Raw genomic sequence first — 14699 nt, 5'->3', positions numbered from 1 at the left:
AAATCAAAATATCTTTATTTGCAAATTAGGTGTCTACCTCGGTGGCAAATGGTACACTAAAATACATTATTGTCAAGCACTAAATATTAAATTAACAAGAGAAGAAAATTTTCCTATAATACAATATTATACAATTTACACTAACAATGTTTTCTGTACCGGGCGGTACACCTCCACGCCGCTAATTTAAAATGTGCGCCAATTGAAACTCCTCTGCTGGAGGAAGTCTGAACTTTGTCTACGGTATTAATTTTCTACTTTCTCAGAAGATGTCACTACCTGGAAATTTTGGAGTTTTTGAACTGTGTCATTTTCGACGTATTTTTGTTTTGCTTGTAGTAAGAGGTGTGAACTTTCTCTTCTAGAGGACACTGCTGAGGATCAACAATGATGCACCCTAGTGCGGAGTGAAAGAACTGTTTTTTTTGGAGAAATTTTGAATTCAAAAGTTTGTTCTTTGCTAAATTTCTTTCAGTCATTGTTTGGGTTGGCAATATTATCCCTTTCTTTCCCCTTGTTTTGTATCTAGCCAATCCCGAATTTCTTGAATGAATTTTCCACCAATTAGGTGTTTCTTCTTCATATTGGGTAGGGGTTTTCTTGGTTAGCCAATAAAGTTTTTGTGGGAGGGTGTTCGCATTCCCCAAACGCCTCGAACTTTCCGCGAGAGTATATAAACTGCTGATTTTAGGGTCTCCGGGCCACTTCTGTTCCATCTTTTCGTGTGTAAAGTACATAGCAGGGGGCGGGAAGCGCCTCTTTCTTCTGCGGCAGTCAACAACCAGGTAATGGCCGATTAATAACTTCTTTTCTTGCTTGCTCAGCAGTTTAACTCTCGGGGCGGGTCCGAAGTTGTTCCATTATGTAACCTTCCTTAAAATGTAAAGAAACTTGTATCTATTCTATCTTTTAAACTACATATTGGGATAGAGAGTGCTTAACCCTCTCGAGCTCCCACTCATATTGCTTTGAGGTGAACTTATTTTTTTCTCTACCTATTCTTCTTTAACGTAATGTAAATTGTTTCCTTCTTAAGTCACCTCTGTAGTATGGGATTAGTCCTTGTATTAGTGGCCTAGAGCCAGATTAGGTTTTAAAAAACAAATGCATTAGGAGAGCAGATCGCCTCCTCTCTAATTGTTATTTTAGAGGTCATGTAATTACCCCTTTTCATTTAATAGACCTCAGTAGGTTAGGTATGTTACCCCTGAGTCTATGTCCTGAGAGGACAACTTGAAGGTGGAGTTTGGTGTGGCCTTTGAGAGGCTTAAAGTTTGAGAGCGTGTGGCTCTTTCTTGAAAATTAAGTGTTGTATGCCTCGAGGAGGCCTTTCTGTGTAATTTGGGGCAAGTGCTCTTGAACATGAATGGGGTTTTCTGCCCCTCTGGTAAAACTTATTTTGGAGTAAAGTTGGGCTAATTGCCCTAGAAGTGTGAAGTCGGGGCACGAAGCCCAAATCCAGTAAATATTGTAACTACATTTTGTTGACTTGCTACTCTGTACCTGCCGTACTTGTTATTTCTTTGTTTTGAAAAGAAAATATAACCTTGTTAAATTTTTAAATTAATTTTACTTTCGTAGCTTGAGACCTGTTCACCACCCCGCACCTTCTTTCACCTCTAACTACCACGGAAATCTGCGTAACATTTTCTATTAAACACACAGCTGATCCTTAATAAATTTATATTGTTTACAAAATTCTACTTATAATATCTCCTGTACTACTTACAAATATAGTCAACTGATATACAGTATGTGGAATTACTTCCAATGATACTATACAACTGGTATAAGACTAATATTTACATTGCAATTACCTTTTATTTTTTTCTACCTGTTCTGGAACCTAAGTAACATAACGACCTGCTGCGTCTTAACCAGAGCCCCATTTTCCACCACTTTTCAGAGTTCCTGAAGGGCCTTCAACCGTAGCGGTCCCAGGGCCCTTGAAGTCCCCACTGTACTTCACCCCTACAGGCAGTCCCCTACTTTGGCTGTCCAAAGTCCTTAGACCAGGGGATGGAATTAATTTATTCACACACACATTTTTTTAAATTTACAATAACCTGCACTGGTCGAATGCCCTCTAACACTTCATTTATTTGCTTTACATCATGTAGCACTTGAGATTTAAAGTTGTTTGTATAGCACGGTTTGTACTGACTGTCTACTAAGTAAGTCAAGTTTTGTTCAAATACTTTTATATTTGCCACATATTGATCATATGGAATGTGCTTTACAACTACAAAATAACAACAATAATAAAAATGATATAAAAATAATAAAAATAATAACAAAAATGGGAGCTCTTATGAAATTTATTTATTTTTACATGGTAATAATTGCTCGGAAGGTGATGTTAGCGAAGGTTCTCAGAGTGAAGATGATATTTATGGTATGCAATTAGAATATTATTCACAAATGGAAATATTATTGACATCTGTATATGAATTCGAAACAAGCTCTTGAGTTTCATTATGACTGGAATTACAGCATTTTCCCACACGTTTCATATTTGCGTGAATACATAAGAATGTATTAGTCAAGTTTCCTTTTTTTTCCTAGATATAAGGGCATACAGTTACATAAAATATCGAAAATATAGTTTTCATGAAGAAGTTGTTTGCTGCGAAAAGCACATTGAGTGACAACATCTAGTGGTACACACCCGTCGAAAATATCGTAAGTCCTCTGACATAGATGGATAATACTGCCAACTTTTGAAATTCTCTCATAACTAATACATGAATAAACACAATGTAGCCACATCATTATGACCGCTCACAGTTAGACTAGAATGAGTTATGTTTTCTACACATCGCCTGTGGCTGACCTTAATAATATTTGTTAGTTTGTCTGTACAAAAAACTGATTGTTTCTTGGCGTGGTCAAGCTCTTTTTGGGCTTGTCTGATTCAGAAATGCAAAAACTTTCTTCAGCTTGTCCCAGCCAGGTTCATTTTGGTTTTGGCCGGGTTTTAAGGCCGCATGCCCTTCCTGACGTCATGTGATTCTCGAGCCAGGATTGACCGGGATTCAAACCTCAGCCTTCCAAGTGGGAAGCCAGCAGCTAAGCCACTGAGCTAAGTATGCTCGTCTGAAATGCACTAAATTATACTATACAAACTAATTTCCGTAAGTATATGAAAAAAGTTTATGAACTATTTATTACTCTTATATTTTTTTCTGCATTGTGAATGCAACCGCTGCAGACTGTGAATAAAGTTAAATAGGGTAAGTATGAAAATGGGGCTGTACAACCCATGACTAAGTGTCACATTCACTAATACAGGAAATTCCAGGTGTATGCGTAAGTTTTTGCCAGTTTTTGTGGTAAAGAAAACTCGTAATTTTCAAGGGAAATTCATTTTTTGTTTATTCAAAATATTGGCCATCGGCTTCTACAAACTTTGCCCATCTGTCGAAAGAAAGCAATTAGAATTGTAATGGGTTTAAATAAGAGAGAAAGCTGTGATGACTGACTTAGCCTGTATATGTATAGCGATCTATTATATGTCAAAGAAAATTTGCAATATTATAAACAACATTTGGAAATACATGAACATAATACCAGACGTAGCTCCATGTTAGATTTACCTTCATTTAGATTAAGCAAATGTATAAATACTCACTTATATTTGCAATACAAGTTTTTTAAAAATAAACTTCCATATATCCTTGTGGAAGCATCAAGAAGTACATTTAAAACTACTCTTAAAACATGGATAACATCAAAGATTTCTATGGTACAAATGATTTATTTAGTTCAGATTTTGGTGATCTTAAAATAAAGTGATTAGAGGAAATGATCATGTTGTAATGACGAAGTCTATTGTAACTATGTTACTTAATGATTAATAAAGAATTTTGAATCTTGAATGTTTGAGGTACCGGTAAGTTATCAATACTATGCCAGAAAAACTGCTAGTCTTTTATGGAAAACCATTCGTCGAGCCATTTTCCAACTTCCTCGAGATTGCTGAAGTGGTGCACGGGGAGTGCGTGCCACATTGATGCGAAGAGGTGATAGTCAGATGGCGCGGTCAGGGAGTACGGCGGGTGTGGAAGGATGTCCCATCCAAGCGATTTCAAGGTGTCTTTCACTGGTTTTGCTGTGTGAGATGGCACATTGTCCTGTAACAAAATCATGCCATGTGATCTGGCCCATTCTGGTGGTCTTTCGATCAATGTGTGATGTAAATTAATCATTTATTGGCGATAGCGTTGAGTTTGACTTAGGTCATCATCCAGTACTCCTTGCAATTGCTCGCCTTCGCACTTTTCTGGTCTACCAGAGGACGCTGCCTTTCACATTTAAATCACCACACTTCAATTTTTGAAACCATGTCCTACATGTTCTAAGTGATGGAACATGTTTCTATCGCCAAATGATGAATTTCCACAGGTTTTTTACTTTTCATTAAATACAAAAAGCAATGCGTGCCACAAATGTCGACAAGATCACTGAACGATACAACATAGATGTTAGTGTTTGGTGGACTCAACTTATGTGTGTTGGTAAGTTAGTGTCAGACAAGCTGCGTATTGTTTGCTGGTGCCATCTCTTAGTGAAACTGGAAAACACTTATGCATACACCTGGTCTTTTTTTGTTCCGAGCACAGGCCCTGAAGTAAAGAATACTTACATGCACCTCGTAACTTCTATTGTCTGTGTGAAGTAGCCCTCGTATGGAATCTGCACCACGTAACGCCATACTCCTTGGTAATTCTTGGCGAACACTGGGGTGGCATATTCCACCTTGGCTGGGCACGGGGTAGGAGGGAGAGGAGAGGCTCCAGGTGTTTCTCCTCTCCGATAGTCGAGCGGCTCATTGCTGATATCTTCACGCCTTTCAGCCATTCCTGAGGCTAATGGCTCACCGTTGAATGCTTTGTATAACATACACAGACTGAAATAGAGAAAGTAATGAGGATATTAATACATGTTGTAAACAACAATTTGTTAAATTGCCCTCGATGAACTTGATAGAGGAAACACTGTTACCATAACACTTGCTGGCAGTTTAGAAGACATTCATTCGGTTTGGCCTTCAAACAGACGCGGGGGGAAGCATTTTATGTCTGTATGCAGACCAAAAGTGTGGCAATTTATAACTCATCCAGAATTATTGAACACTTGCTATAAACATGCATCTGTACCTTTAATATTGGATGTTCTCTGTCATAGAGATGCATAGGATATCATCAAATTTTCTTGTGGCAGCATGTTACTGCATAAAGGGCATAAGATTCATTCCACAAATAACTTAATTGTTTTTACGCCAATCAAAGCCCTTATATCAGATAGTGTTGGAGATGACCAATTTTGATTCTACATCTTCTACTTGGAGGTGTTGCCTCTTGTTTCCATTTGTTTCCCTGGATTACTGTTTCCTGGTGAATTACATCAACATTTTTTGTTACAAGTAATAAATCTCATTGTAGACCGTATTGGACATCAGATTATGAACATTAAAATAAGAGTAATAGTTAACCTTTCCAATACTTATCTTTCCATATATTTAGGAAATAAACATTACAACAGACTTAGTAAGATGGGACATGTTCCGCTTAACTTACGTAAGCATCATCAGCCGAAATAAATCTTAGCCTAAGGTTAGGCTAGGGCCCCGAATCTAGTGTCCTTAAAATATATGGTATCCTAAGAATCAACATTTACATTTAGAAAATCAAGTAGGCTTAAAACTAGTGTGAAAAATACAGAATGTTACAACATGGCTAAGAGAAAAACACACAATTGTGTTGAAACAGAGGATAAAAACAGAAAGTACAATACAGAGCTGGTAGTGAAATAATTAAAATAATTAGGATTAAAATCATGGTTTTATCCTCTGTTTTACTGAACATGAGCCCTCACCTGGCCGGCAGACCTTCCACAAGAAGCAGATCCCTTCACATCTCCCTACTGAAACACGTTGTAATGTTCTGATTCTCAAGTTAATCTTTGTCATTCTTTTATTCTTTCTTTATCTGTTTACCCTCCAGGGTTGGTTTTTCCCTTAACGAGGTATCACACCTCTACCGCCTCAAGGGCAGTGTTTTGGAGCGTGAGACTTTGAGTTGGGGGATACAACTCTAGAGGAGGACCAGGCGACGTCACCTACTATGCTGGACAGGAGCCTTGTGGGGGGAATGGAAATATTGGATGGGATAGACAAGGAAGAGGGAAGGAAGCATGCATGGCAATAAGTTAGCTACCATCCCAGCATTTGCCTGGCGGAGAAGTGGGGAAACCACAGAAAATCACTTCAAGGATGGCTGAGGTGGCAATCAAACTCATCTCTACTCGGTTGACATCCCGAGGCTGAGTGCACCCCGTTCCAACCCTCAAACCACTTTTCAAATTTTGTGGCAGAGCTGGGAATTGAACCAGGGTCTCCGGGGGTGGCAGCTAATCACACTAACCACTACAACACAGAGGCAGACATCTTTGTCATTACTATGTAAAATCATATGCCAACCAGATTGGGTCAATAAATAACATAACATATTGCGTCACTTTGTAAGTGTTCTGTGCTATATAGCCGACCAAATTAGGTGACCGTGTTACGTCAAAGAGTCTGTTGTGATACCGCAGTTCATTTTTCCACACTAGAATGTGTACAGTTAGTGTGAGAGTTCCATTTCACATTGCCGAGCAACCAGCTGTTGCCGCCCCATAAGACCGATAGGACCCGCATCCCAGCAACCAGCTGTTGCCGCCCCATAAGACCGATAAGACCCGCATCCGAGAAACCAGCTGTTGCCTATCCATAAGACCGATAGGACTCGCATCCGAGAAACCAGCTGTTGCCGCCCCATAAGACCGATAGGACCCACATCCCAGCAACCAGCTGTTGCCACCCCATAAGACTGATAGGACTCGCATCCCAGCAACCAGCTGTTGCTGCCCCATAAGACTGATAGGACCCGCATCCCAGCAACCAGCTGTTGCCACCCCATAAGACCGATAGGACCCGCATCACAGCAACCAGCTGTTGCCGCCCCATAAGACCGATAGGACCCGCATCCCAGCAACCAGCTGTTGCCGCCCCATAAGACCGATAGGACCCGCATCCTAGCAACCAGCTGTTGCCTCCCCATAAGACCGATAGGACCCGCATCCCAGCAACCAGCTGTTGCCGCCCCATAAGACCGATAGGACCCGCATCCCAGCAACCAGCTGTTGCCACCCCATAAGACCGATAGGACTCGCATCCCAGCAACCAGCTGTTGCCACCCCATAAGACCGATAGGACCCGCATCCCAGCAACCAGCTGTTGCCACCCCATAAGACCGATAGGACTCGCATCCCAGCAACCAGCTGTTGCCTCCCCATAAGACGGATAGGACCCGCATCCCATCAACCAGCTGTTGCCGCCCCATAAGACTGATAGGACCCGCATCCCATCAACCAGCTGTTGCCGCCCCATAAGACTGATAGGACCCGCATCCCAGCAACCAGCTGTTGCCGCCCCATAAGACCAATAGGACCCGCATCCCAGCAACCAGCTGTTGCCGCCCCATAAGACCGATAGGACCCGCATCCCAGCAACCAGCTGTTGCCGCCCCATAAGACCAATAGGACCCGCATCCCAGCAACCAGCTGTTGCCGCCCCATAAGACCGATAGGACCCGCATCCCAGCAACCAGCTGTTGCCGCCCCATAAGACCGATAGGACCCGCATCCCAGCAACCAGCTGTTGCCGCCCCATAAGACTGATAGGACCTGCATCCCAGCAATCAGTTGTTGCCGCCCCATAAGACCGATAGGACCCGCATCCCAGCAACCAGTTGTTGCCGCCCCATAAGACCGATAGGACCCGCATCCCAGCAACCAGTTGTTGCCGCCCCATAAGACCGATAGGACCCGCATCCCAGCAACCAGCTGTTGCCGCCCCATAAGACTGATAGGACCTGCATCTCAGCAATCAGCTGTTGCCGCCCCATAAGACCGATAGGACCCGTATCGTGCTGTTACCTATCAAATATTTATGACATTTTATTGTACATTTACTATTGCTTTTATTATCTCTACTTTCAGGCCCCTTTGGCGGGGGGTGGGGGGAGAAGACGGTATCACATAGAAGGTGATCTTGGAAATATGGGTTGTCGACCATGGATCCTATAGGTGAGTCTGGCATTACCTGTTGACCCTGACAGCTCTTTCCTTCTTGTATCTTCATTCTCTCAAGTACCTTCCTTCTGGTTATGGCTGCCCTACCACCACCTCTCTACTTAAATCTATTTCTCTTTTGTCCATTGTACATTAACCTAAGTAAAGTCTATAACCATGATTACATTTTCTTTCCTGTGGCTTGTGACTTGGCAGGAGGCGATGCTCACATTTTGAATTAAGATCTTGCTACCAGTCACAAAAGAACAGACATTTGCTGAAATTTCCAAAAGTGCATCCAAATAATCAAAAATGACTTTCAACCTATTCGGTTGTGTTACGTATTGCACCCGTCCACCTCCCGAGTCCCAGACTAGCATTTATCTCAGGGGTGTCGGTTCATTATTTAAGTCATCAAATATAAATATAGCGGCATCAATGAACACCGGAATGAACGGAGCAATTTAAAATTAAAATGGGGAAGGCTCGATTGTAAACTTGAATTTAAGGACTCCATGATAGGACTAGGAAGTGACTGTTAACTTTAAAAAGGCCATAATCTAACTACAATAAAAAGATTATGAGAATGGTTTCCTTTGAAATAATTTGCCAGAAGGAGCAGTTTATTACGCCATCCGACGTACGAAACCTTGATATATTTGGCAACGATATTTAAATTCCCACACATGTTACATAAATAAATCACTTGCTATACCGCAAGTGGTATCAATATGTTGCTGGGTTGCTTCTGAAAGAAATTACAAGTGGAGTATAACTTACGGATCGATTCCATTTGAATCGAACCGTTGTTCAAGGATATAGCTTCCTTCTATCGGGAGCCCGAGCATAACCCATGTTACGGTCGGCTTCTCGATTTAACTAAGATGATGTACCCCGGTTATATACATTTTTCCGAGACCGGTACACCGACTGGGTAATGTTTCTCGTGAATTACGAAAAATGGATTACACGGACAGTTCCTATCTTACGATGTCCAGCTGATGCCATACCACTGAATTAGCATTTATATTTTATTTACACATGATCTGAAATGTTACAAAGTAGCCTCAGTAGACTACTGCCACAGATGAGATAACGAGAAGCGGTGGGAAATACCGTGCGGAAACCGTACGATAACGAGGTAACAAATGACTATAATATTTATCATTCTTATTATTCAACATAAGAGTAGAGGGATGTTGTCACCAAATAATTTAATCAACTATCGTCAGAATATTCATTCATCCCCGAAATTTATCATCCTTGAAATTATTATTATTATTATTATTATTATTATTATTATTATTATTATTATTATTATTATTATTATTATTATTATTATTATTATTATTATTATTAACGTCACTCAAGATGTTATTATTATTAATGAACCGGTCACTTCCGCCAAAATATATTAAGATATCGGTCGCAATTATAATTATTTCACTGATCAACCAACGACATCATTACTGTTATTATTATGACAATTATTATTAATCTGACCGCGATGATTTAACATCGTCCTTACATTGTTATTATTATTATCGGGATGTTTACTTTGGATTGTAGTTCATTTACCAGAACTTGGGATACTACTGATACGCTGGCGCCTGTATCAATGAGTGATCCACTTGTAATTTCTTTCAGAAGAAATCCAGCAACATATTGATACCACTTGCGGTATAGCAAGTGATTTATTTATGTAACATGTGTGGGAATTTAAATATCGTTGCCAAATGTATCAAAGTTTCGTACGTCGGATGGCGTAATAAACTGCTCCTTCTGGCAAATTATTTCAAAGGAAACCATTCTCATAATCTTTTTATTGTAGTTAGATGATGCCCTTTTTAAAGTTAACAGTCACTTCCTAGTCCTATCATGGAGTCCTTAAATTCAAGTTTACAATCGAGCCTTCCCCATTTTAATTTTAAATTGCTCCGTTCATTCCCGTGTTCATTGATGCCGCTATATTTATATTTGATGACTTAAATAATGAACCGACACCCCTGAGATAAATGCTAGTCTGGGACTCGGGAGGTGGACGGGTGCAAAATGGCTTGCCCAACGTGGTGCTTTAAGAACGGCAGAGAGGGCCTAACAGATGATAAAGGGAAGAACTACGAGTCATGTTGGTTGACATCAGTAAAATTATGACCAATTGTAGGACATGTTACAGTTGGGCCAGAAGCAATATGGCTGGTTTAAAGTGGGGCTTTACTGTGTGCCCACTAGGAAGCTTGATTGCATTATAAAGAGGCCAATATCATTGCTAATCAATTGTAAAATTATATACATTTTTCAAATTTTGTATTTTTAATTTTTGATTTTTATTAATTGACGACCGCATCACGGTCAAGTGCGTGTTCACTTGTAACGTAATATCATACTAGAGTAAGGTTAGTTTCGAACGGGGCTAGATTTGGCTAGTTTATTAATATAATCCATTGCTAATCTCTTCAAGTGAGGCAATGATTCAATAAGCTCGAAGATTTGATGTTTCTCTTTGTCCCATATGAAATTTAATATAATTTTGGTAATTCAGGACTCCATTTAAATATCATTGGACATGAGATGAATATTATAAACAGCTGTTTAGGAAGGCTTGAATTGGTAAAAATATTACTGAGCACCAGTTCAAGTTAGTATTTAAAAAGAGGTTGAGATGGTATACATTAAAATTAACGTATTTCAGGGCAGGAGATTTCCAACTTCATCGTTGTTTTTAATGTTGTTGTTGTTATATTGGAGCAGTTTATTGTGAAATCTTAGGCGCAAGCCAGCATTCAAGTTGAATGACATGCAAATGTAAACAAAGTTTAATAGTCAAATTTTTTTTGTTAAATGAAAGTTAGTGTAGGGGTATAATATCATAGGATAGGGCCTAGACCCAATAGCGTATTCCTTCGTGTGCAGCAAGGTGAGAGGCCGATCGGCCCTTTTGCTTTCTCAAGAAAAGTTATAATGTCTGACGACGGTGGGGAGCGATCCCCGGACATAGTGGTAGATGGACAGGGAAAGGTGGTCGATAGCACGTTAGTGGATTTAATACGAAATTTAACTTTGAAGATGGATCAATTACAGACTAATAGTGTTTCGGTAAAAAATAAAATAGATCAAGTGCAGGCTGATAGGATTTCAGATAAACAGGAAATTATTCATAAGATCGACCAAGTACAGGCCGCGAGTGTTTCACTAGAGAATAAGATCGACCAAGTACAGGCTGCGTGTGAAGTTAATAAAACAGAACTCAAGGCACAAATAGATGCAGTTCAGGCCGCGAGCGTAGCGATGGGACAGGAACTTAGGGACCAATTAACTCAAGTCCAGGAAGCATGTCACTTCGCGAAAGATGAATTAAAAGGGCACCTGGATTCATACATTACCATCATTAATGAAAGGGTTGACCGCATTAGAGATGAGGCTCAAATGGAGCGCGCAGAAATTAAGGAGAAATTGAACGCTAGTGTCAAGGAACTCGCCGCTCTACGATTAACTGACAGACAAGACATAGAATCACACATAGAGGAAATTCGGGATGAATGTCGGAAGAAGAATGACATCGTCCGGGGACGAGTAGAAGAAAAATGCGCGCAGATAGCTGGCACCTTGGACAAGCATGACAAGGGCATGAACGAGATACGTGGGGAAGCCGCACGTACACTTGTAATCGTAGCAGGACTAAAAACCAAAGTCGAGGAATTAACTGTAAATTTAGAAGACCGTAGCCAGAGAATAACCAAGTGCGAAGACGCAAACCTAGCGTTATTCCAGCGGACGGAAGACCTAATTGAACAGGGCCAATCACTTGCCGACACGGAAGTTTGCCTATTAGAACAGTGCAAGGCATATAATGGGCACAATTCCGGCACAAAAGAAATGTCAAGTAGTAATCCCGACGGAATGGATGACATCCGAAAAGACTTGGAGATATTGAAGGCTAGGTTGGAACCGTCAGCGTCTAGCCAAGACTTTAACCTCCAATACCGGGAATACGAACCCCATGATAACCAGGGGATTCATAAGAAAGGGGGCCTATCCCAAGCTGACACAAACGGTTTCAAGTTTGAGAACAGAGATGGGTCGTCTACGTCATCGAATGCTATCCCGACATCGGTGGTACACGTCATTAAGATGTCTGATGACAAGCCACCCAGGTTCGATGCCCGTGGGCATATCACCCCGAAAGGTTTCATCAGGGAAATCGCCGGTTATATAAATGAAAATAAGATACCAGTAGAGAGACAACTGCGAACAGTCGAGAAATTCCTAGACGGAGCACCAGCTGTATGGTTCAGGGCTTTCTTGTATACCTTTGAAGACTTTGAAGGATTTCGGCGGGCTTTTCTCCAAAAGTTCTGGAGCATTCAGGAACAGCAGGAGTTAAGGCTGGAAGTATACTCCAGACGATACTCAACATCTTCACCCACGAAATTTTCAGATTACTTTGTTTCACAATTTCACAAGCTACGAGAGCTTGATAATCCAATGAGCGAAACAGAATTGATTAGCGCCATTGGAAAACAATTGCCATTCGAGGTCCAACGAATGATGATAGCGTCAGATGTCCAGACGGCTGTCCAAGCTTAGGCCTTGTTGCGCCAATTAGACCTCACAACGCACCATTCGAACCCGAGACAAATTAGGAGCAGGGACCAACAGGTGAACAATATCGAACGGACAATCGAACCGAAAACCACTAGTACAAAGAACCAGGGAACTAGTACTGACCCGGAACCTCGTCGAGGATATAATACGGAGTGGAAGCCGCGACAATGGACGAGACCTAGGAATTTTGCGGAAGGCAACCGGCAAACCAACCAAGGTAACTTTCGAGCTGACAGGGGATACCGTGGATTCCAGAGAAATAATTATAGGCCGTATCCATCTAGAAATCAAGGGAACCCGAGATATTACCAGGGAGGATCTCGTCAGGAGAAGGATGACAGATATCAAGAGTCTAGGCGGTACATAGAAGAGCTGAACAAGAGAAAATGGAAGGAGGCGATCCATGATCGAGGCCGTGATGAGGAAGCAACAGGAGCGGAGAGCTTGCAATTCCAAAGAGAAAGGAAAGGGGGCAGCGACTTGAACCCGAATGCACCGACGTTCGATTCGGGACAAGGAAACAAAGGGATGTGACTAGAAGCAGAGGATGAACGGGAGGAAGCAGATGACGAGCCGGAAGAAGATGATGTCGAAGAAGAGGATGAAGAAGAAGACGGAAGGGATGAAGAAGTCCAAGTAATCCATACACCAATTGAAGCAAGGCCATGTCCGGAGTGTGGAGAGATAGACAGCGATGTGCAGGAATTTGTCAATACGATCCATCAAATCGAAAGACAGAACGATGAGTTAAGGTTCAGGAACCAGATGCTGAGGGATGAAATCAATAGCCGACGCAGAACAGAGGATCCGATGTCAAATCATGATAGTGATGATATGAACACATCATAAAAAAATCATGATGCTCACTAGATTTTTTTTACCTGGGCAAGAGGAAGATGAACCCGAGTGACTTAGGCCCATAGTCAGTCATGATTTGATTGATAAAATAATATATGGTACATTTAATGAAATACAGAAGTGTAGTTGAAAATATTTCATCTGTGTAATGTCGAAATAGGAGCGAGGAAGGACGGCAGACTGGAGCCTGACGGATTAGCTCGACACAACAACATTTAGCTACTTCACAGCAGGGGATCTCATTAGTTGGCGAACAGGGAAATACAAGTCCACAAATAAGTCTTGGTCAGAAAGAGAAGGGGGTAGGTGACACAAAGGAAGCTCGCAACATGAGTAATGCGCTGGGATATTTTTGGCAGGACGGAGATTCCCGTGCCGTCATGGAAAACTACAGCGGTTGCGAGGACATTCGCTAGCCTAGGTTCGGGCAGGTGGAGATTTAAATCACGTGACCGCTTGCCGGCCAATCGCTAAAATTTGATGGAAGACTCAGGGATACCATCTTAAGGAATGATGGATGAGATATTCTCGTAACTTCAAAAGTAATCAGTAATAAATTATTGTGAGTACACGGATCGATGTAATGAATTTATTAGATGTCACGCATGGAAAAATAATCAATAATTATTGGCAAATTAAATAAATTGAAGGCTGGATTTCTTGGAAACCAGACAGCTTGAATGTCATTGGCTGGACGAAGACCACGTTGTAAGGGACGCTTCCGAAGGCGCGAAATGTGAGGAGCTAAATCCACCCGTATCTCCTAAATCTGTGATCGCCAGGAGTTCATATTTAATCCAGCAAATATATTAGCGGAGTGGATTAATTTGATGTAAATTTTAACGTCCAATTCGGAGTGCAAGTACCGATATTAAAATTCCACCCCCTCCCTAAGGGGTATGACGTCAATGAATCCGCGAGGGAAAGCTTCATCCATATATACGGGACAAGGGATCCTCGCCAACACACACTTGAAATGAATCTCTGGAGCTGAACAGTCGGTCGCAGCTAACTTCGAATTCTACGGGCGTACAGTAACTCAACATTTAATGGCGCGAGCATCCGCCAGTGGTTATAAAATGTGATCGCGCTCAAGCAACATGAACTGGAAATAGTTAACG

General features: G+C 41.3%; 1 protein-coding gene across 1 annotated transcript in view; it reads right to left on the bottom strand.

Annotated features, from left to right (window-relative positions):
* The window catches only part of spz6 (Spaetzle domain-containing protein 6), a 218447-nt gene that overhangs the window by 72347 nt on the left and 131401 nt on the right, over window positions 1-14699 (bottom strand). The window contains exon 6 of the mRNA XM_067138688.2: window positions 4646-4909. Coding sequence (XP_066994789.2) covers window positions 4646-4909 — 264 coding nt within the window. The remainder of the gene's footprint in view (window positions 1-4645; window positions 4910-14699) is intronic.

Source organism: Anabrus simplex, chromosome 1 (assembly GCF_040414725.1).
Source record: "Anabrus simplex isolate iqAnaSimp1 chromosome 1, ASM4041472v1, whole genome shotgun sequence".
NCBI classification, from domain to species: domain Eukaryota; kingdom Metazoa; phylum Arthropoda; class Insecta; order Orthoptera; family Tettigoniidae; genus Anabrus; species Anabrus simplex.
The sequence above is the reverse complement of the archived record's forward strand: the minus strand, read 5'-3'. Positions and strand labels throughout refer to the sequence as shown.